The sequence below is a fragment of the Eumetopias jubatus genome, unplaced genomic scaffold (genome assembly GCF_037043125.1).
Source record: "Eumetopias jubatus isolate StellerSeaLion01/CBP00866 unplaced genomic scaffold, mEumJub1_p1.0 scaffold_5, whole genome shotgun sequence".
In the NCBI taxonomy this organism is placed as follows: domain Eukaryota; kingdom Metazoa; phylum Chordata; class Mammalia; order Carnivora; family Otariidae; genus Eumetopias; species Eumetopias jubatus.
Window position 1 is genome coordinate 94,608,002 of NW_028274811.1, and position 20,056 is coordinate 94,628,057.

The following is a 20,056-nucleotide window of genomic DNA, read 5'->3' on the forward strand; positions in this document are numbered from 1 at the left end:
TTGGAGTCTCTATGCTTGGGGTTGGAGGGATACAGAATTGACTACCCCATGGTCACCCAGACAGAATGGATCCTTGGGCAGTAATGGGGAATGCTTTCACTTTGTGAATTAAAACGATCACTCAAGAAACCCAATTAATTTAAGTACTTGGAGTTCATCCAGATCTTGGATGGGAGGACCTAGCAGATGCTACAAATTCACTGCATAGGCTCTGTCCCTAGTAGGCCCGCTTTCTCAACAGCAACAGCGGTTCTCAGGGCACACAGGGAGGCTGCCCAGAGGCAGAGGCAGGAACAGGAGAAAGATACAGGCCATTTCTCCCTAAACAAGCCCGGGAGCTGCCCCCTTGTGTCCTCAGAACCCCCAGCCCTTTGAGTTCATTCTCTACCATGCAAAGAGAGAGGCCCAGTCCCCACCTTCAATACGGGAGAAAACCATAAGCATGACCTCACTAACGCTTGCTAGGTATCTAGGAGTCTCAAATATTTTTCATTGTCCCAGTGTGCCTCTTGCTTTGATTTTCTGCTTTTCCTTCTCACTCTTCCGGCTGTTTTTCTTCTGCCATTTTCTCATTCTACTCCATCCCTCACTGGGCCCCAACCCTGTCCTTCCTTTGTGCCGAAGACCACTCCATGCCATTGCTGAGCAGAGCAGACTGACAGGGTTGGGCTAGCAGGTGGGGGAATGGGTGCTCAGCACAGAGCCAGCAATATTTCGGGGCCCCCACCAGTCCTCCTCCCACCCCCATCCCTGAAGATACTGTTTTTGTTTGCTGCAGGGCCACCTGGCCTTCTCTGGGTTTTTCACCCAGCCACCTCCCCGCTTGTGGACCATCCGGCCCCAGGACTCACTGTTCCCAATCTACATGCCCACTCATATATGTTCCTAACCAAAAGAGATGTCTTCTCCCCAGATGACGTCTGCCATTCTCCAAACTCAAAGGTCTTAAACTGCAGCCAACTCCTAAAATAACCTTCCAATGCTTTTTAATGGATTTTTGTTGTTTCGGCTTTCAGAGTCTGTTAGCATTTGGGGTAGTCTGCCTTGGGTCAGTAGTGAGATGTGCCCCATCAGCCCCTCCTCTTTGTCCAGCTGCCACGGCTTCAGGGACGGACGGTAATAGTCACAAACGAAGCAGCATTTTCAGTGGGTTTCCCTAACACAGCTTCCCCATCAGCCTCTTCAGCCCAACCCAATGTCAATCTGTTCTTTTTCTGTCTCCGCAGTAACAGTGGTTTCCCACAGAGTGCCTCCCTGCCGCCATACTTCTCTCAAGGTTTGTACTCTGGGCTCTAGTGACCTACTCCAGGCAACATGCCTCCATGACTGGATTCCTAACCGTCCCAAAGCCTTTTGGCAAAGGTTTGGTTATTTCCTAAAAGCCAGAAGATATGTTTTCTCATTCAATATTTAATTCCGTTTCTGCTGTGTGCCAGGGCTGTTGGAATTCTAGGATGCTACTACATAACACACACACACACACACACACACACACACACACACACACACACGGCCTCAGAAAGGTGTCCTTGGCCTTAACCTTGACGCAGAGAGCTTTTCCTCCCTGCTGTTTTTATATGGTGCTCAGGATAGTGCTTGGCATTCTCGGTAGTTTTAGGTTTCTATAATGAATCTCTCCTTGAGTTGCGAGTTGAGGAACATGTTTAAAATACAAATTAAGAAAATTCAACCCCCTAAGATTCTGATTCAGTAAGTCTGGATGAGGACCTGCATTTTTAATACCTTCTCCGGGTGTCCATGATAAGTATTTGCTGAGAGTGTTCTCAAACTTGAATATGAATACAGATCGTCTGGAAATTGTGTTAAAATTCTAATTCAGTGGGTCTGGGGTGGGATGTGAGAGTCTGCATTTCTAGCGAGTTCTCATGTGATGCTGATACTGCTGGTCCATGAACCACTTTGAGTAGCAGCAAAGGCCTACAAGGTAGAACTAGACTGTATTTATTTTCCAGCCTTAGAGACTTGCAAATGATTGACACATGGTAGGCAGTTTTTAAAATGTTTGTTGAATGACTGAGTGTTGAATGACTGTGGAAAGTTACCCAACTCTAGCAAATAGATTTTTCTTATGCCAGGAAACTGGCCTAGTGTTGCCAGATTTTCTCATTTTTTTTTTCAAGAAAAACTGGAAATATGGCTTTTAATATGAAATTACCTGATTTTTTTATTATTATTTTTTAAAGATTTTATTTATTTGAGAGAGAGAGAGAGAGTGTAAGCAGGGGGAGCGGCAGGGGCAGAGGCAGAGGCAGGCTCCCCACTGAGCAGGGAGTCAGACACTAGGCTCGATCCCAGGACCCTGAGATCATGACCTGAGCTAAAGGCAGATGCTTAACCGACAGCCACCCAGGCGCCCCCAAATTACCTGATTTTTAAAGGTTGACTTAAAATTTTTATTTTATTTTATTTATTTATTTGACAGAGTGCGACACAGGGAGAGAGGGAACACAAGCAGGGGGAGTGGGAGAGGGAGAAGCAGGCTTCCCGCCGAGCAAGGAGCTGGATGTGGGGCTCGATCTGGGGGCCCTGGGATCATGACCTGAGCCGAAGGCAGACGCTTAACGACTGAGCCATCCAGGCAACCTGATTTAAAAATTTTTTTAATTGCTGTGAGGAACAAAACACTTTCGTTTCGGTCATGAACACACACAAGAATACCAGTGTGTGTTATAAACAGAAAAGTACCTTAGTACTTGAATTATGGCTCAAGGGTCAATTTTTTTTTTTTTTTTTTTGGAGCACGTCCATTACATTCAGTTGAATACATTATCCCACAAACATGTGAGACACCAATGAAATCCATTATGTTGTCAATGTTTCCTAAGCATTTGAGGGTATAGTGAATACTATGTGGTTTCCACAGTTTCCCCACGCCCCCTTGACTTTCCAGTGTCCACAACTCACTGTGTTTTGTCAACCCTCATTGTGTTACTTGCTTGGCTTCTGCGCACATCTAAGCTTCAGACACTTCACGTACAGCAATGTTTCCCAAAGTAAATTCCACAGGCCCCCAGTTTCATGGGTTGGTGGTGGGGATTATTAATGTAAATAGTTGGTTAATTTTGGGGGGAATGCTTACCTTAATCAAAATTGATCCTTTTCCCCCTAAGACTGCCAGGACACCTAGTCCTCAGTCTTCTCCTTTGGCTGCTCCCATGTTAGGAAGATAAAGGATATTCTGTATATTGTCCAAAAAAACCCACCCCAGCTCCCTTGAGGATCTCAATAGTAAGGGTGGTGTGTGGCTGCAATAAAAAGTAGTATATGGTCTGTTAAGAATATGATTTCATGGTGCTGGCCTGCAGATGCAGAAGCGGAAAAATAATTCCTCAACTCTAAAGGAGCTATGCACTATAGGCCTTGTTTATATTCGTTAACTATATAGTTAACTATATAGTTTCTTTCATTCAATACACAGTGTGAAGTGCCTGCCATGTTGGACTGCAAAGGTAGGGATAGGGAAAATCTGTTTAGGCCTTGGGAGTCTAAAGAAGGCATCTCAACAGTTCAGGGCAGTCTGATCTGCTTATTTTGAAGCAGGGAACACCATGGTGAAGAATCCTGCTAGCCTGGCCCAGGGGACCTCAGCCCTTCCCGGGTAATTCTCCTGGCTCAGTGGCCTGGATCAGCAGTTTGCCCCTTGTGGCCTATTGTTGATGGAGGAACAACCCTGCTTGGGGAACCACCTGGAGTGCTTGTGAAATGCAGATTCGGTGATTCAAATCCCCCTCCCCCACCCCAAGGATTCTTAACTTATGCGGAATAATGTTTGGGAAATCACAGGTTCAAGTCCTGACCCTGCCACTAAAAGCACGGGATTTGTTCAGGCTCTCCGAGCCTCTGTTTCCTCATTTTCAAAAGAAGATAATACACATCTTGCAGTGTTGCTGTGAGGATTAAAGGTAGGGTACAGGGGTGCCTCACTTAAGGCCTGGGCAGAGTCATGCTGAATAAATATGTGTTGAACAATGAATGAATGACAACATGAATAATTCAGAGAACATTCAGCTCACAGAATTTTTCAGTTCTTAACAGCCGTTCTGGCATATAGAAAACAGCGTTGGCGATTACAAATCAACACAATCAAACATTTGCTGAGATTAGGAAACACATTCTCAGACTCAGAAAGTTTCAGGGAAGCATAAACAAGACAATAAGGTGTTAGGGAAGGTGAGACACAAATGCTGGGTAATTTACAGGTACCTCACAGACTTCCTGATTGATCAGGTAGTTGGTAGGGTCTTCTGTGAGAGTTGAACACTTCTACCTCTTTAGAAAATTCAGTTAGGAACAGTAGGTAGCAAACTCTGGTTCTAGAGGATAACAACATTCTCAAAGTAATTTCACCTTGTCTTGGGTAACTTATATTTCTTATTGTGTAAACAAATGAGGACCTAATTCTCTTTATTACTGCATTGTGACCATATCAGTGGTTGGGAATCCATTCTGGGTGTGCTGGAGCCTATGAAAAAGCAGTCTCTTGAATATTCTTTTTGATGATCACATTAAAACTACTGTGACTTTTTCATTAATGGACTAGTTATTTTATAGTATGTGACATGCACATTTAAGAAATCACTCAAGTTTGTGGAACTGTCCTCAAAGTTTCACTGACATGGCTATAGAATGATGCCTAAACAGTCAACAGCCCTTATAGTTTTGAACAGGTGAAAATTATTTTTGAAGTTATGGCTTCTTACAATGTTAATTTTTGGGAACAATTGCAAGGGCATTTTAGGGGGAAAATGTGTGATGACAGAAGTGAAAAATAGCTTACAGCAAGTTAACTTTCAAAATGCTGTACTTTTGAAGGCCTTAGCAACAGACCACCTCCTAGAGCTGAAGGAAGAAACTTCTCCTTGCCAGTTCCAAACAAACCTCGATCACTGTCTCCTGGGGAAGAAGAGGTAATTAAGCATATGTTTTAATTTTCTTTTTTTCCTAGCAAATAACCAGAATCTCCCATTTGATACTCTTTTGTATTTTTATTATTTGAAATTACCCTTAATTTTTTTTTAGTGAGTTAAAGGGGAGGATCCAGATGAAAAATAGGTTCTTTATCCTTGGTGTTTTTTCAGACTCTTCCAATTGCAAATGTGTGTTTTGTATTTAACAAAGAGAAAAATAATTCTATTTTTCATTTGTTTTCTAGCTTATGACCTTGAATAAGTCACTTAACTGCTCATTAACCCAGATTTTTCATTAAGTGTATTATACTAAACTGAGGAAATTATTACATCTATATCTTTCCTGATTAAAGCTTCCATTATATATGAACGCTTATTCACAACTACCTTTGCAACCAGTGTCATGATAAAAAGCAGTTTGTGCAAAATATCTTCTATTTAGCCCCACCTAAGTGATTCCATTTTCAAATTAAGAAAACAAATGTTTCAAAGCCCATGGAATTAAGGTGGTGATTTATGAAAATGATTACTTGGAGGCTTTTCTTTTCACTTACATATGTAACTGCAAAATTTATTCTGTTTTAAAAAATTTACATTTTCAGAATTCATTAAATGAAGAATGGTATGTTTCTTACATTACCCGACCAGAGGCAGAAGCTGCTCTTAGGAAGATAAACCAGGTACTGTGCTAAAGTTTATTTTTAAGTGGTTATAAATATTAATGGAAGCTGAAGAGGGGAACTGGCTTTTATTGAGGACCAATTATGGGCTAGAAATTCTGCTAGGTGATATCCATGCCGTTAGGCCAAGGGGACCCATTAGTGACAGCTTTACACCTACCAGCATCCTATTCCTAGAATCTGGGAAAAATCTAAATTAAGGTAGTCATTTGGCTGGCAGAGTCTGAGGAGATTTTATTAACGGAAAAGGTCTATCTTGTCATAGGAAGCATACCTTATCAAAAGGAGACTCTTTCCCCAAAATTCTAACATCTGACTGTTCCATCTTCATTTTTTTATACACAATTGGCCATCCACACTGATGTGAAGGGATCCCTATGGAGAGAGGCAACAAAAACTTTTTGCCCTTTCCCCTAGAAATTTCTAGTTTAACCAGATCTCCTGTGGTCTGGTGCTGAACCTTAACCTTAAATCTATGTATCTGAGAAAGAAAAGCAAAGATCCTTCATCTCTCACATCTTGAGTCTACAAGAAAAGTTCTCAATCTTAGCTGCACATTTAAATCACCTGGGGAGCTTTAAAAATTCTGATTCCTGGGTTTCACCTGGAGAGATTCTGATTTAGTGAGTTAGGTGTTTCTCTGTGGGTTCTGGGAGTCTTCAAAACTCTAAATTCTAAATTCTAGGCTGTGAATCACGGGTCCACAGGTATATCTGTTGAATAGAAAAGGTTCTGAATGGAATTTACTCAGTCGAAATAAAAAGAACAAAGGAAAGCCATTATTTATTGCAGATAGCAGATTGCAGATTGATGGCTATTTAAAGCCATCATGATTCAATACACAAACAAGGGAGTATTTTAAAGCTGCCTTACTAATTAATTCTATTTTAATATTAGATCTTTACAGTATTAATATTAGGTAGCAATAATTTATGGAATGACATTTTAAAGTACAGGACAAATCACAACACTATTTTAATAAATAGAAAAAAAAGTGATAACACAAGATGGTCCACATTTGTTGATGGTCAGGTGTTTAATGATGAACATGTGGAGATCACGAGGTTGTAAAATGGGTGAATTTTATAGGCATTTGCATGTTTTATGACTTTGGCTATGGAAAGAAAGGGTTAGGGAATTAGCTCCCAGGAGTAGGAAGACAGATCTTTAGTTAAACCAATAAAGTCCTTTATTTTGTCTGGCCATTTATCCACTCAACCACTTAGTATTTATTTTATTACTGAAAAAAGGGATTTCTTTTTCATCAAGAGACTTCAAATAGGTCTCTGAGATTTGGAAATTTCTCTGACACAATCTTTGCTACCTCTTGACAACCAAGAAATCTGTGACACCGGGGACTGTAACCTTTCACGAAACTAAATGTTCACTGACTTGTCAACTGGTTAAGTTTCCAGATCTCTAGAGGCTTGTCTACTGCTTTAACAGGCAAGAGAAGTAGTGACATTTACTGGGGTACCTGGGTGGCTCAGTCAATTAAGCATCTGAATCTTGATTTTGGCTCAGGTCATGATCTCAGGGTCCTGGGATCGAGCCCCGAGTTGGGCTCCCCGCTCAGCAGTGAGTCTGCTTGAGGATTCTCTCTGCCTCTCCCTCTGCCCCTCTCCCCACTCATGCCCTCATGCTCTCTCTCTAAAACAAATAGTTAGGTTAAAAAAAAAAAGAAGTATGGACATTTGCTGCTCACATAATAACAGGAATTTGTTCTTTTAGGATGGCACTTTCCTGGTTAGAGACAGCTCTAAAAAAACAATAGCAAATCCATATGTCCTCATGGTGTTGTACAAAGATAAAGTTTACAACATCCAGATCCGTTATCAAGAGGAAAGCCAAGTTTACTTGTTGGGAACTGGACTCCGAGGGAAAGAGGTAAGGAATTCCAGTTGCAAAATTTCCCCAAATCCTCTGTTTATGCCTTTCCGCACACCTGCCAATATGGAACCTTGCTGTAACATTCTTTGGGGAGGTCCATACTATATGGCAACATTTGAGTTAAATCACATTAGTGAAGCCCCTCCTTTACTGGAAGGAAATAAATAACAGTAGCTATCTGTGCCACAGAGTCTTTCTTATATCTTTTATTCCAAATAGTCCAAAATCACATGTATACCTTTTAAAATTAAAAAATTAAGACAAATTATATAGTTAGATGGTGTCAAAGGGAAGTCCCTTCTATCATTCATCTCTGTAACATAATTTTAATGTAAGATTGCAGTGTACTTATGAGGCTATATTTTAAAATTGACATCTGGAAAAGGGTAAAAAAAACAATTCTTGTTGTGGGGATTATTTAAATATTTGGGTCATTTCTCACTTAAAAGGGAGGCTTGGCCAATGAAGGTGGCCAAACTGCCAAAGAAATTTTCCTCTGTTTGGCCAACGCTAATTCCTTTTTGGATGGTAATCAAAAACACTGCTTTTGCAAAGGAAACTAAAAGCTACACTTAAGCCCCAAACATGTTCTTTAAGTTCAAATTTCCAGGAGGAGGATCAGCTGAATCAAACATTTCCAGAATGAAAAACAGCTAACCCTTAACTTCCGCTTCACATATTTTTAAGTTATGATCATGTAAACAAGTAGGAAAAAACCACATGCTTCTGATCAAATATTTCAAACACTAGTTCAGTGTGGCTAGAGCTGAGTAGATGCTAGAGGGGCAAAGAGGTCTGCCCTCCAGAATTTCTGTTGGTCTGGTGGGAAACTAAGTACAAACCACACGTTGCAGCTGTCCTGGAGGGAGGCATCCAGCCCAGTAGTCTCGGAGGAAGTGCATAATGCTGTCCGCGGTACCTGTGTGATTCTGACCTATGTCCAGAAGGATGGATGGGTTTTTTTCCAGTCTGGCCATCAGGGATAAGGTGATGAAGGCAATGGGTGCAAAGACTTGGCTGCAGAGCCTCTGCGAGCGTGAGGTGGCAGTGAGGACACAGCAGAGAGATCATGAAGGAACCATTCATTCTGCCATGCCACGGATATCAGCTCCAGACAGCGGGACACCGTCTGACCTCCTGATTCCTTATACCTCCTCACACTATTAGTGACTACTAAGAGTGAAATAGAGATACAGAAACCAAAATCAAAGACCCAAACAGAGCAATCCTAAGGCAAAGACCTCTTATTTATGACCCCCATAAAGTTAAAATTTACATATATATAACGTGTATATATATATATATATATATATAGTCTTTTATCCATAATTTGTTGTATGTTGAAGCATTATTTTTTCAAAGTTCTATAGCAGAAATTATTAAAATATTTGCCAAGTATTACATTTTTTTTCTCACCATCCTCATGACTTGAAGAGGTAGGAAATTATGCAGATAAAAAAAAAATGAGGGTGAAATTCATGCTACTCATTTCAATGTTGATCCATCTCCTTATTTTGAATTTTTCAGGACTTCCTGTCTGTGTCAGATATTATTGACTACTTCAGGAAAATGCCACTTCTACTCATTGATGGGAAAAACCGAGGCTCCAGATACCAGTGCACATTAACGCATTCTGCAGGTTATCCCTAGCAAGTTAGCCAAACAAATGAACCTTCCTCCTGCCTCTGCTGCCAGCATGGGAAGATCAGTCAACCGTGGTGAATGGACAAACACTTAGAACTGAATCAAACCCCTCAACATGAGCACAAGGTTTTGACTTTCACATAAAAAACTGTTTGAAATGAAGACTGTCAAATAGCTCATAATTTATTTATTCTTCTTCAATGTTTGTAAAGTGCATGAGTTAATACTGTTCACACTTGAAGTCTAGTAGTGCACTGTAATAATTCATTTAAAAAGTGTATTTTGGAATACCCATTTCAAAGTACAGTAGTTTATATAGTTACAGAAATAATTTGAGGCAAGTTTAAAAACACTGAAACAGTAATAGTTTTTGATATCACATAAAACTGATTTTTTTTGATAGCCAAACCTTTGTTAGTCAGAGGCAGTCCTCAGTTTTATACATATAATTTAAAAATTCCTAAAATTCACTTTCTCAGCAGCAATCATTTAAGAGGCTTCAAACTATTTCATCCTTTCTTATTTGGTGTTTTTTTGCTGGGGGGATTTTTGTGTACTTTTTTATGAAAAGATAAATGCATGATGGGATAACTTCCTAGGATTAAAATTAATTTTCCTTTTGCTTTACTTTTGTGTTCCTAAAACTATTGACTTTGTTTAGTCCATACTATTATATTTTTGTTTTAAAGCAAATTTAAGCTACAAATACCGAAAGTAATCATTTTAAATTTAGAGATGAGGCTTTGGTATCAAATACATCTGGATATAAGTGCATCATATCCCGACACCCACATCCCACCTCCTCTGCAATTCCCACAACTCCAAAAGCATTTTCAAGTGATGTGGATTTTACCAAAGTCTTCCAGCAAAGATGAAAGAGCAATGCATATCCACAGAAAAATGTGATCAGACTTGCCTATTAGATGCCTTCCTTCGATCTCTTTTATCCCCTGACAACTCCACCATAAAGCCCTTCTCATCTTCATTCCTAAAGAGCCTTTATAGATCCTTTGAAGCAACACAGCTCTTTCCTTCAGCTTACTTATCTCACTTAACAGACAGTAGTAGGTGTTCAGCACAACAAAAACCAGGCATTTGGTTGTTCTTCAAGTTTTCCCCTTGGGGGCCTTGGTTATTATTCCACCACTTTTATTAATGACAAAAATTTTCGGCTTCTCTATTTAATCTGCAAGTTTTCTGAGGGGCAAAGAAAAATATCTTGCCTCTTCATTTTCGTAAGTTAATTAACAGAACATCAGAAGGGAGCTTAGACGTTACCTGGTTAAAACTGATAATAATTTGCTAAGATAACAGGTACGTGGAGACTTTTAACCAATTATGATGATAATGTTTCATCAAGCTTCATCCTTATAAACTGGGAGTTCTCAATTTAGGGTCCAGAGCTAGGGAGTTCTAAAGCTGAAAAATCTTCATTCATTTACATGTTTATTCAACGGAATTTCAACAAGCATTTAATTAGTGCCTATTCTGTGTTAAACACTGAGTTGGGTGGTGAGGATAGCAGACACCGTGAGTTGATCTTGTGTCCTGCTTTAGGGCACACTACCCTTTATGTTTGAAAATCTCTAAAATGAAGGAGGTCATAGATTTCAAAGCAGCTATTTGGTAGTGAATCATGTCAGCTGCCATATCTCTACCCTCCTGTACCTGCCATATGTAGGAAACCAGTCTAACAGAAGAGGATAAAGTCAATGCACAGAAATAGAACCAGGTTAGAAACAGATGATAAATTAGTAGAGTCCCTGACATCTATTTCAACCACTTCCAAGTCACATGACCCAATAAATGCTTCAGCTAACTTGAGTTGTTTTTGGCACTTGTTACCAGCAGAGATCTGATTAATACAAATTCATACCATCCACTTCTAATTTGGTTAACTCTCTTTCAATCTGAGCCAAATTCAAGCTTAAAGTAAAGGATAAGCAATGCCCCATGGCCAATTTCCTATATCATATTCTTGCCACTAGTGAAATGAATTAGCCATTCTTTGAAACATTAAAACAATAAAACAGCCTTCAAGAATATTAAATGATTATTTATAACTCATATTTTTATTTTGTTTTTTATCATATTAAATATGTTAGTAGACTCAATTCTCCCAGATACATGTTAATTCTACAATAAATACAGTTACAAATTCACAACAAACAAAAAGAAATCAGATAGAAAAGCTGGTAGAAGCAAAGGATACATCTGATATTTTAGACTCTTCAGAGAAGGGGGTTTTCCCTTTTGGTTCCTGTAAGTCATCTGTCTTCACAGGACGATTAAAATGTAGAGTAAGATCACAAAGCAGCAACTGGGAGAGCTCTGTGTAAAACAAAATAATAGAAGATACCGTCTTGGAGCGCATATGTCATAGACAACTATTATTTCTTTTTTTTTTTTTTTAAGATTTTATTTTGGGAGGTGCCTGGTGGCTCTCAGTTGAGTGTCTGACTCCTGATTTCAGCTCAAGATCTCAGGAGCCCCGTGTCAGGCTCTGGTTTCAGTTCGGAGTCTGCTTGAGATTCTCTCTCTCCCTCTCCCTCTTCCCCTAGCCCTGCTTGAACTCTATCTCTCTCTAAAATAAATAAAATATTTGAAAAAAAAAGATTTTATTTTTACATAAATCTCTATACTCAGTGTGGGGCTCGAACCCACAACCCTGAGTTCAAGAGTTGCACAGTCTACCAACCGAGCCAGCCAGGTGTCCCTATTATTACTTTTAGTAGCTATTTCTAATTCTTAGTTTTCTCCTAAGTGATTATTGATCAGACCACAATTAAGTGTGCCCCATTTTGACTTAAAGTCAAATTTATATACTATAAAATAAGCATGGCATAAAAATTAACTAGAAGGCTCCACTATCTTACTAAACTGCAACTTGATTTATACAAATTTGATTTATGCTTTTTGTAAACTTACTATTTTTGTGTTATATGTTATGTATAGAGAATCAAATAGGTCTATAAAGCATGTTACAAAAATTAGCAGTTCCTATCTCCAAGAGGCAACCACTTTTAACTTTTTTTTCCTGCTCATATTGTTTTTGTTGCTTTTGTTGTTTTGTGTGTGTCTGTGTTTGGTGTCTTTTGCTTTTGTTTGGAGGGCAGGTATTTACCTCCATATCTCTAAATGACATGCATATTTTATTTTTTCAACTGTAGGTATTATCTATCTGCTTCTGACTACAGAAGATTATGATATAGTTCTTTTCACTCACCCCCCACTCCCCCAGAGTGTACTTAAGAGTACAATATTTTTTCATTTTTACTTTTTAAAAGATTTCATTTGTTTATTTGACAGAGAGAGAGAGAGTGAGAGCAGGAACACAAGCAGGGGGAGTGGGAGAGGGAGAAGCAGGCTTCCCGCTGAGCAGGGAGCCCGATGCGGGGCTTGATCCCAGGACCCCAGGATCATGACCTGAGCCTAAGGCAGATGCTTAACGACTGAGCCACCCAGGCACCTAAGAGTAGAATTTTTGTTAGCTAAACATTTAAAGGTTAAAACGTTTTGATTATATAAATATTCTCCACAGCTGAGCCTTGCAGTACATTTCCCTTCCTGCATGGTGCCACCCAGTTAGTAATTTTCTTGTTTTCACTGCTTAATTATCATAAATATATCCCAAATCTTCCCCAGTTGGGCCGATCTCCTTCTAGTATATAGTCAGATGCCTTAGCTATCTGATTGTTGAAAGTCTCTCCTCTCCTAGAGCCTTATGATCTACTCTAGTCCGGACTGCTTGCTCTCTAGATCTGCAGCACAGCACGCATCTGGAAACTCCCTTCACCATTATCCTAGGGACTTCTTTCCCCCCTCCCTTGTGTGGAGTATCCTTTTTCCAGAATCTCATTTCTTTCTCTTTTGGTCTGCTACCTTGTTTGGTGGAATATGACCTCAGTAATCAGTAACTTTCTGAAGGGGGAAAAATTTTATGTCTGAAAATTTCTCTCTCTATACCAATGCTTTAATAGATTGACTATAGAAATATGTTAGAAATCATGTTTCTTCAGATTTCCAAGGCCTTGCTACACTGTCTTCTAGCTTCCAATGTAGCTTTGAGAATTTTCATGATTCTAATTCTTAATCGTTGTTTCTCTTTAGAAACTTCAAGGACTTTTTGTTCTTCCAGAACAAAATTTCACAGTATTGTACTTGGGGGTCTACTTTTAACCACCGTGTTGGGCTCTTTCATTATAGAAACTCCTCTCCTTCAGCTCTTTAAATTTTTCTCAGATTAGTTCTTTAATGAGTTCCTCCCTGTGCAGTGTCTGCATTCTTTTTTTATAACATTCCTGTTTACTGAATGTTGAACTTCCTTGACTGATCTTGTAATTTTTTTCTCCCCAAAACTTTCCACCTCTATTTTTTTTCCCCTCTAGGGGATTGTCCTTTTATCCTTAAACCCTTACACAGAGGTTATTTCTATTGCCCCACTTAATTTCCAACAATTCCCTTCTCTAAAATTTTTTTATAGGATCATGTTCCTGTCTCATGGACATAGCATCTTCTTTTACTTCTCAGCTATTGATAGTTTCTTGGGAGTTTTCATCTTACTTCATGATTTCTGTTTCTTCCTCATTGATGGAATCCATGTATTGACTTGTCTCTGCTTTTCATATTAGATGCTTTCATCAAATATCTATTGCGCCAGAGCTATCTGCTCATATTTAAGACCATGGCAGTAAAGACAACTGGAAACTCTGTGCCTATGGTAGCCTGTCCTGGGGGGTGAGCTGACTGGGTATTTTGTTGGGAGAAACCTCTGCTCTCAGTGTCTTTAGATTTTTTTTCTCTTAGGCTAGTCAGATTCCTGAAAGAAAAATCTGCTTGAGGGTGTAAATCTGGCTGCCAATGTTTTGTAGCCAAGTGGGAAGAGAAAGCTGGGAGTCTTGTAATTCAGTATGTAAACTTTGTCTTAATATCTTTGTTTTCAGTACAGTACTCTTTGCCTCAACTTGTGGCTAATGGCTCCAGGCCAGAGATCCTGTCAGGGAATAAAACTCAACTCTTCTGTCATAGAAAAGGACAGTTGCCTAGTTCAGAGAGGGGAAGAGAACTTAGGGTTCTACAACTTCTTCTTCTTCTTCTTCTTCTTCTTCTTCTTCTTCTTCTTCTAATTCTTTTTTAAGAGAGAGAGGTGGGGGAGGCACAGAGGGAGAGTAAAAGTTTTTTTAAATTAAAAAAAAAGAGAGAGAGTCTCAAGCAGGCTCCATGCCTAGCGCAGAGCCTCACACGGAGCTCTATCTCATGACCCTGAGATCATGAGCTGAGCTGAATCAAGAATCAGATGTTTAATTGACTGAGCCACCCAGGTGCCCCTTTTTAATATCTATCTATCTATCTATCTATCTATCTATCTATCTATCCATCCATCCATCCATTCATCTATCTCTCTAGGGTCTACAACTTCTTAAACATTTAACCAGCCTTCCTGTTCTTAACCCCACTTTTACCCCCACTTCCTGAGGATTCTGGTGCCACCAAATATTGAGTCTTCATTGGCTCTACCCAGCCAGCTCACAGATCAGATTTTTGGACTTTAGGGTTCAGACTTTTCTGTTTGCTTCCATTTGCTTTCTGTTTCACTGTTAACTTTTTTTTGAGAGCTCTTTACCTTGTGCATTTTTGTCTCTTTAAAACCACTTTAAATTTAAATCTCAGGTTTCCTAGTGACTAGTTGTGTGATCTAGGAAGAGTAGTTAACCTCTCTATGTCTGTTTCTCTATTTGTAAATGCCAGTGGTAGTATTTTCTACCTCACAAGGTTGTAATGACAATTGAGTCCATTTATACAGAGCTCTTGGAAGAGCATCTGGATTACAGTAAATACTATGTGTCAGCTATTGACATTATTATTGAGAAAAGGACGTTTGGCTAAAAGGAGTGCTGTTCATTTAATCTTCCATGTTTACCAGAAGTCTGCTCTCTGACTCTAGCTCTACAAGCCCCTATAGCCTAACTGCCTGATTTACCCCACAGCTTCTCAGGAACACATTCATCACACGTCTATTTTACTTCACGGAAGAATAATCCCCAAGTTAGCACAGTTAAATCAAGTTTGAGAAAAATCTAAAGCTTCTCTGTTTTAAATGAACACAAGTATCCAGACACCAATTTTTCATTTAATAAACATTTCCAAGAACCTATTATATCAAGGTGCTATGTTAAGTGCCTGGAAGACCCTTAAGGAGCTTACAGTTGAGCAGGGATAGGAAAAGTAAGTAAACACGCAATTACAACACAGTGTGATAGATGATATGAAAAGGTAGAAGAGATAACATGCTTGCTTACAAAAAGTTTGCCAGTGTAAGTAACCTTGACTAGCAAGTAGCAGTTAACCTGGCTGGGTGGAGGTGGGGGTGCAGCAGTGGGCATTTCAGAAGATGCATGTGTTATTAAAATACAGATATGAATAAAGAGCAAATATGTAGCTCAGCAAATGGTTTGGTGTGGCTGAAGCACAGAATGTGCAGGGATAAAAGAATGATAAGATACTGGAGAGGTAGGCAGGGGCCTGATCTCAAGAGGTCTTATAGTCCATTCTAGGAGGTTTGTTGGACTTTATTCTGGGGCAATAGTGAACTAATGAGAGTTTTCAGGAGATTCACATTTTAGAAAGGAAATCCTTACTGTATCATTGAGTTTGGTTTTGAGGGGTGACGAATTAAGCAAAGATAACGAGATTTCTTTATATCAGATTCCTCAGAGCCTTTGTTAATATGTACTGTGAATTTTTGAGAGAAATATACAGCATAAAGCACTTCCCAAATTTATTTGACCATAATAATGTGGACTCTGTTCTTACTGCACACCACTTATTAACATCTCTTGAGACAGCAGGGTTCGAATATCAAAGTCTGGGAAATGTGGCACCCACTGTTTGATGCCTAACTAACAAACACTTCCCTCTTGTTCTTGGTGGTACAACGTGATTCCATCTGAGGTGATCCTTTCCCCAGCTCCAGCAGTAAGTCCTGACTGGCCCAAACTGGTCTTGGCCATCCCATTCCCCTTGACAGCAGCTGGTGTAGGCATATGCATTTGATGCAAATGCGGCCATGAAAGGAAACGGAAAATGTGCTGGAGGGACCTGAGGAAAGGCTTTTATAGAGATAGGCAGATGCAGTGTCTGTCCATGGCCACACCTGCAGGTAATGACTCTGAGTGATAAACAGAGAGAACATAACAGAGCAGATAAATGGAAAGAACCTGGTATGGTCAGAAACCTTTAAAATTCTGAATTAATTCTGGGACTGCCCTACCTTGGATCTCTTATTTCCTTGTTTTATAAGCCACGTTAAGTTGATATTTTGTTACTTTTATAGCTGAATTCCTTGTAACTGACAGAGAGGTTATCTTCAAATATCCAAGAGCTGTCGTAAGAAGAATAACTATATATTCAGTGTAGTTTCATGTTTAGAAATTGGACAAGTGTGTGAAAGGAAGCCGGGAATGGATTTCAGCTAGTCCATAAGGAGGAACCATCTAAAAAGGAAGAGGCTGACTGGTGAGAGAGGGAGTTCTCCAACAGAGGAAATATTTGGTCAGGGATAAATTGTCCCTAGAAATATTCAATCACAGAGATGTTACATGTCTGGTGAATGACTAAATGTCATGAACTGTAAGGTCTAATCATACTCTATGAATCTGTTTAAAATGAAGAACCCTGAACTCACAGAACCAAACAAACTTATAATTTTAATTTGGAAGGAAACTTAGGGGCTTGGTAAAGATTAATGGATAGAGACACTGAATTTTGCAGAGCGTGACATCATCGTGCAATAGTTTATTGAAGGGAAGGAAGGAAAGTAAATATAAAGAGGTTAGTTAGACAACATCATAAGCTTGCTAGTGTCAGGGATGGGAATTCAAGTCTGCTAACTCCCAGGAAAATTCTCAAACATAATTCATCTTTAGAGATCTAGTTCATATTACAGTGTCAACATTTCTTAAGAAGTAGAGAAATCCTAATTAGTAGGCAAATCCAGTTATATCCCGGCAGAAGCACAATTTGGCTCTATTGTTTGTTTTATAACTATGGCATGCAAACATTTTAATTTGGGGATTCCATACTTACCTTTCATCTTCTTCAACTCTGAAGAAATTGTGTTAATGTTTTTAATTATGGCTTCCACATTTAGCTCATGGTCAGGAACATTATTCTTAAACATCTGATTTTAAAAGAGAAACAAAATGTATAAATCAGAAGCATTTATGTGCACTTTGAAAATACTTAAAGCTTTAGTATTTCTAAAAGGAAAATCTGTTATTTCAGAACTGAAATCATTCTGAAATGACAGTCAACATAACGGTTAAAGTTCTAGTATAGTAAGGCATCAACTTGTTCATATTTTCCAACTGAAGACACCTCCAACTAGAATTCTTCTTTCATGAAACCAGATAACAAGATGGGGCCCTTACAATGGAAATGCAGTGGTCCCCTTTTCAGAAAGCCTCAGCACTTATAAGCTACCTTATAATTGAGTAGTTGTATAAAACTTTCTCTATTTTTGTTTATGTAAGACAGTGTATTCTTCTAATTGATTCTTGAATGACAGGGTCCACATTAAAACTCTAAGTTCATAGTAAAACTCAAAGTAAGATTCAATTATAATTTATAAACTAAGAAGATGGCAAAAGGACCCCTTTTATTTTAGCTTTGGGAATTAGGGCAATACACTTTTTAAAAATTCTGGTTAACTAAAATGTGTAAATCAACAGGTTACCATGTTATATGTACAGTACCTATTTTTTTAACCAATTGTGCCAGGTACAAATACATAAACAGGTGGTTCACTAGAAACTAACCTTAGCCATTCAAATCTCTCAAAATGACTTGAAAAAATAAACCACAACTGGCTACACAACTCCAGCAGTGTGAGTCAGGGCAGTTATGGGTCAGGCTGCTTGTCCAAAATAATGAAAATAAACTAACCGTTAAGTCAATTTCTTGTCTCTGCTTTCTCCTGAGTCGAGGAATTTATCCTACTTCACTCACTTTAGAGCCACTACAAAGGTATAAAAATTTCGTTTTCCAATGAATAAAATATATTTTGCATGCACCTACAATACCCTAGAAGCCAAAAAGGGAATGGTAGCTATCTTACTTGGTTGGGTATAGCAAATCAAAAGATTTGTGTTTGGGATGGGGGTCGGGGGGAGAAAAGCTGATTAAAATAAAGAGGGTGGAGAAAGTGTAATTAAAGAACTTTAAAAATGAGGAATGGTTGTAAAAAAACGTTAAAATTAAAAAACCTAGAGGGAAGTAGAAACTACATGGATAGGGAAATATCCAAGAAAGTTGACCCTCCCACCCCGGGTCTGGTTATCCAGTGCCCTTGAGTGTGCCCTTGGACGGGTGGGGTCAGAAAGCAGAGCTGGGGCTGGACCCCACTGGCCTGGAGAGAGGTCAGAGGTGTGTCAAGCCTTCCGTGGAGATCTCAGGTAGGCCATCGCTCGGACTGAAAGGAGAGGCCGGTCCAAGGGCATTCCCCAGAGGTGAGACGTGGTGAGCTGGCTCTGGGGACAGAGGGAGTAGTGGAATCTGAGGCCGGGATGCCGCCGACAGAAGGCACTAATGCAACAAAGGCACGGACCTCCAGCCAGAAGGCCGGCACGCAGGGTTCGGGCCCTCATCCTGAGAAACGAGGATCATCCCCACAGCTGTTGTTCTAAAGGCCAACCCCTCCCTCTCATCCCAACCTACACCAGTGAGGAACCCCAGGATGCCGCTGGCCCACCCAACTGCCACTTGGTGACTGAAGATAGCCTCGAAGTTTCCACAGCCCTCCTGCTCCCAAGCCGGATCAGGACGACGCAAAACGCACTCCGCGTGACCCTGGCCTTGGGACAACCACCGGCCAGCCCCTTCTGGAACCCACGGAAGCCTGTGAGGAGCCCCGGGCCCTTGGGGGCCCGCCCATTTGGAGGCTGACGATGGAGTCTGAGGCAGCCTGGAAATTTCAACAGCCTTCGCCTTGCCCCCAAACCGGATTAGGATTTATTTAAAACCCAGTACCCTTGGCTGGCCCACAAACCAACCCCGTGAGGACCCACCTGGCGAACCGTCACCAAAGCTCTGACAGCCGGTGGGGCGGAGCCGACTGTGAATAGCAGGACTGTGCATCCTGATTGGCCAGCTTCTCTGCCTGCTGCATCCTGGGAGTTGTAGTTCCAGGCACGGCCCCTGCCGAGAGGGTGCTCGGTGCTAAGCTGGAAGGGACTGGCCGCGGACCTGTGGGCAGAGAGGGAGGGTGGAGAAGGCGCAGACATTTTTGCTTCCAGTGTGCCAGGCACTGTGCTAGGTGCTTCCCAGCCCTTATCTGCATTTAATTTTCACAGTATAGGAGTGTGATTAAGGCTAGACCCTGGACTGAAACTGCTCAGGTTTGAATCCTACTCCAGCATTTGTTTAGCTAGAGAGATGCTGGTAAACAGTTTAATCATTTAGAGTTTAAGTGTCCTCATCTATCATGTGAAGATAATAATAACTGCCTTCTAGTGTTCTTTTGAGGTTTAAGTGAGATAATGCCTCAAAGGGGCTTGGCAGATGATGTGCCCAATAAATGTTAGTTATTACCATTCCTATAAATTTTTATAGATGAGTGAAGAGTACAGACCAATGGAGAGATATACACTGGTCTCTTGCCAGTGGAGAAGCTGGGATTCAAGCCATCTTTGCTAGATTCCAAGAGGAATCTCTGGCACTGCAACCTCTGGGGCTGACTCAAAGACGTTCCCTCGGGAAGGCTTTAGGTTAAGTAAGTCTTTGCCTTCTGTTAAGTCTCCCCTATAATATCCAGCAGCTCTCAAACCAGTCTTTTCCTGACAACTGAGAGCACATAGTCTGTTGTTTATTTTATATCCAGTCACTTTCAGTTTGACACTGTGGAATATGTTGTCTGAT

At 40.2% G+C, this 20,056-nt stretch overlaps 2 protein-coding genes across 2 annotated transcripts in view; one reads left to right on the forward strand and one right to left on the reverse strand.

Annotated features, from left to right (window-relative positions):
* Positions 1-18,096, forward strand: part of LCP2 (lymphocyte cytosolic protein 2) — a 52,399-nt gene extending 34,303 nt beyond the window's left edge. Inside the window, exons 17-21 of the mRNA XM_028102624.2 lie at positions 1,227-1,276; positions 4,834-4,928; positions 5,531-5,608; positions 7,340-7,495; positions 9,026-18,096. Of these exons, the coding sequence (XP_027958425.1) occupies positions 1,227-1,276; positions 4,834-4,928; positions 5,531-5,608; positions 7,340-7,495; positions 9,026-9,148 (502 nt within the window). The 3' untranslated portion in view covers positions 9,149-18,096. The remainder of the gene's footprint in view (positions 1-1,226; positions 1,277-4,833; positions 4,929-5,530; positions 5,609-7,339; positions 7,496-9,025) is intronic.
* Positions 11,322-17,321, reverse strand: CUNH5orf58 (chromosome unknown C5orf58 homolog). The gene is made up of 2 exons (XM_088023475.1): positions 17,228-17,321; positions 11,322-11,473 (listed from the first exon to the last, which is right to left on the reverse strand). The coding sequence occupies exons 1-2, from the start codon at positions 17,319-17,321 to the stop codon at positions 11,322-11,324; spliced, it is 246 nt and encodes an 81-aa protein (XP_087879601.1).
* Positions 18,097-20,056: the final 1,960 nt, after the last annotated feature.

Excerpts from the sequence above, each read along its gene's own strand:
- CUNH5orf58 (XM_088023475.1), bottom strand. The coding sequence starts at position 17,321 with ATGTTTAAGAATAATGTTCCTGACCATGAGCTAAATGTGGAAGCCATA. Across the intron at positions 11,474-17,227 it reads AGAGTTGAAGAAGATGAAAG|AGCTCTCCCAGTTGCTGCTT; the intron begins GTAAGTATGGAA and ends TGTTTTACACAG.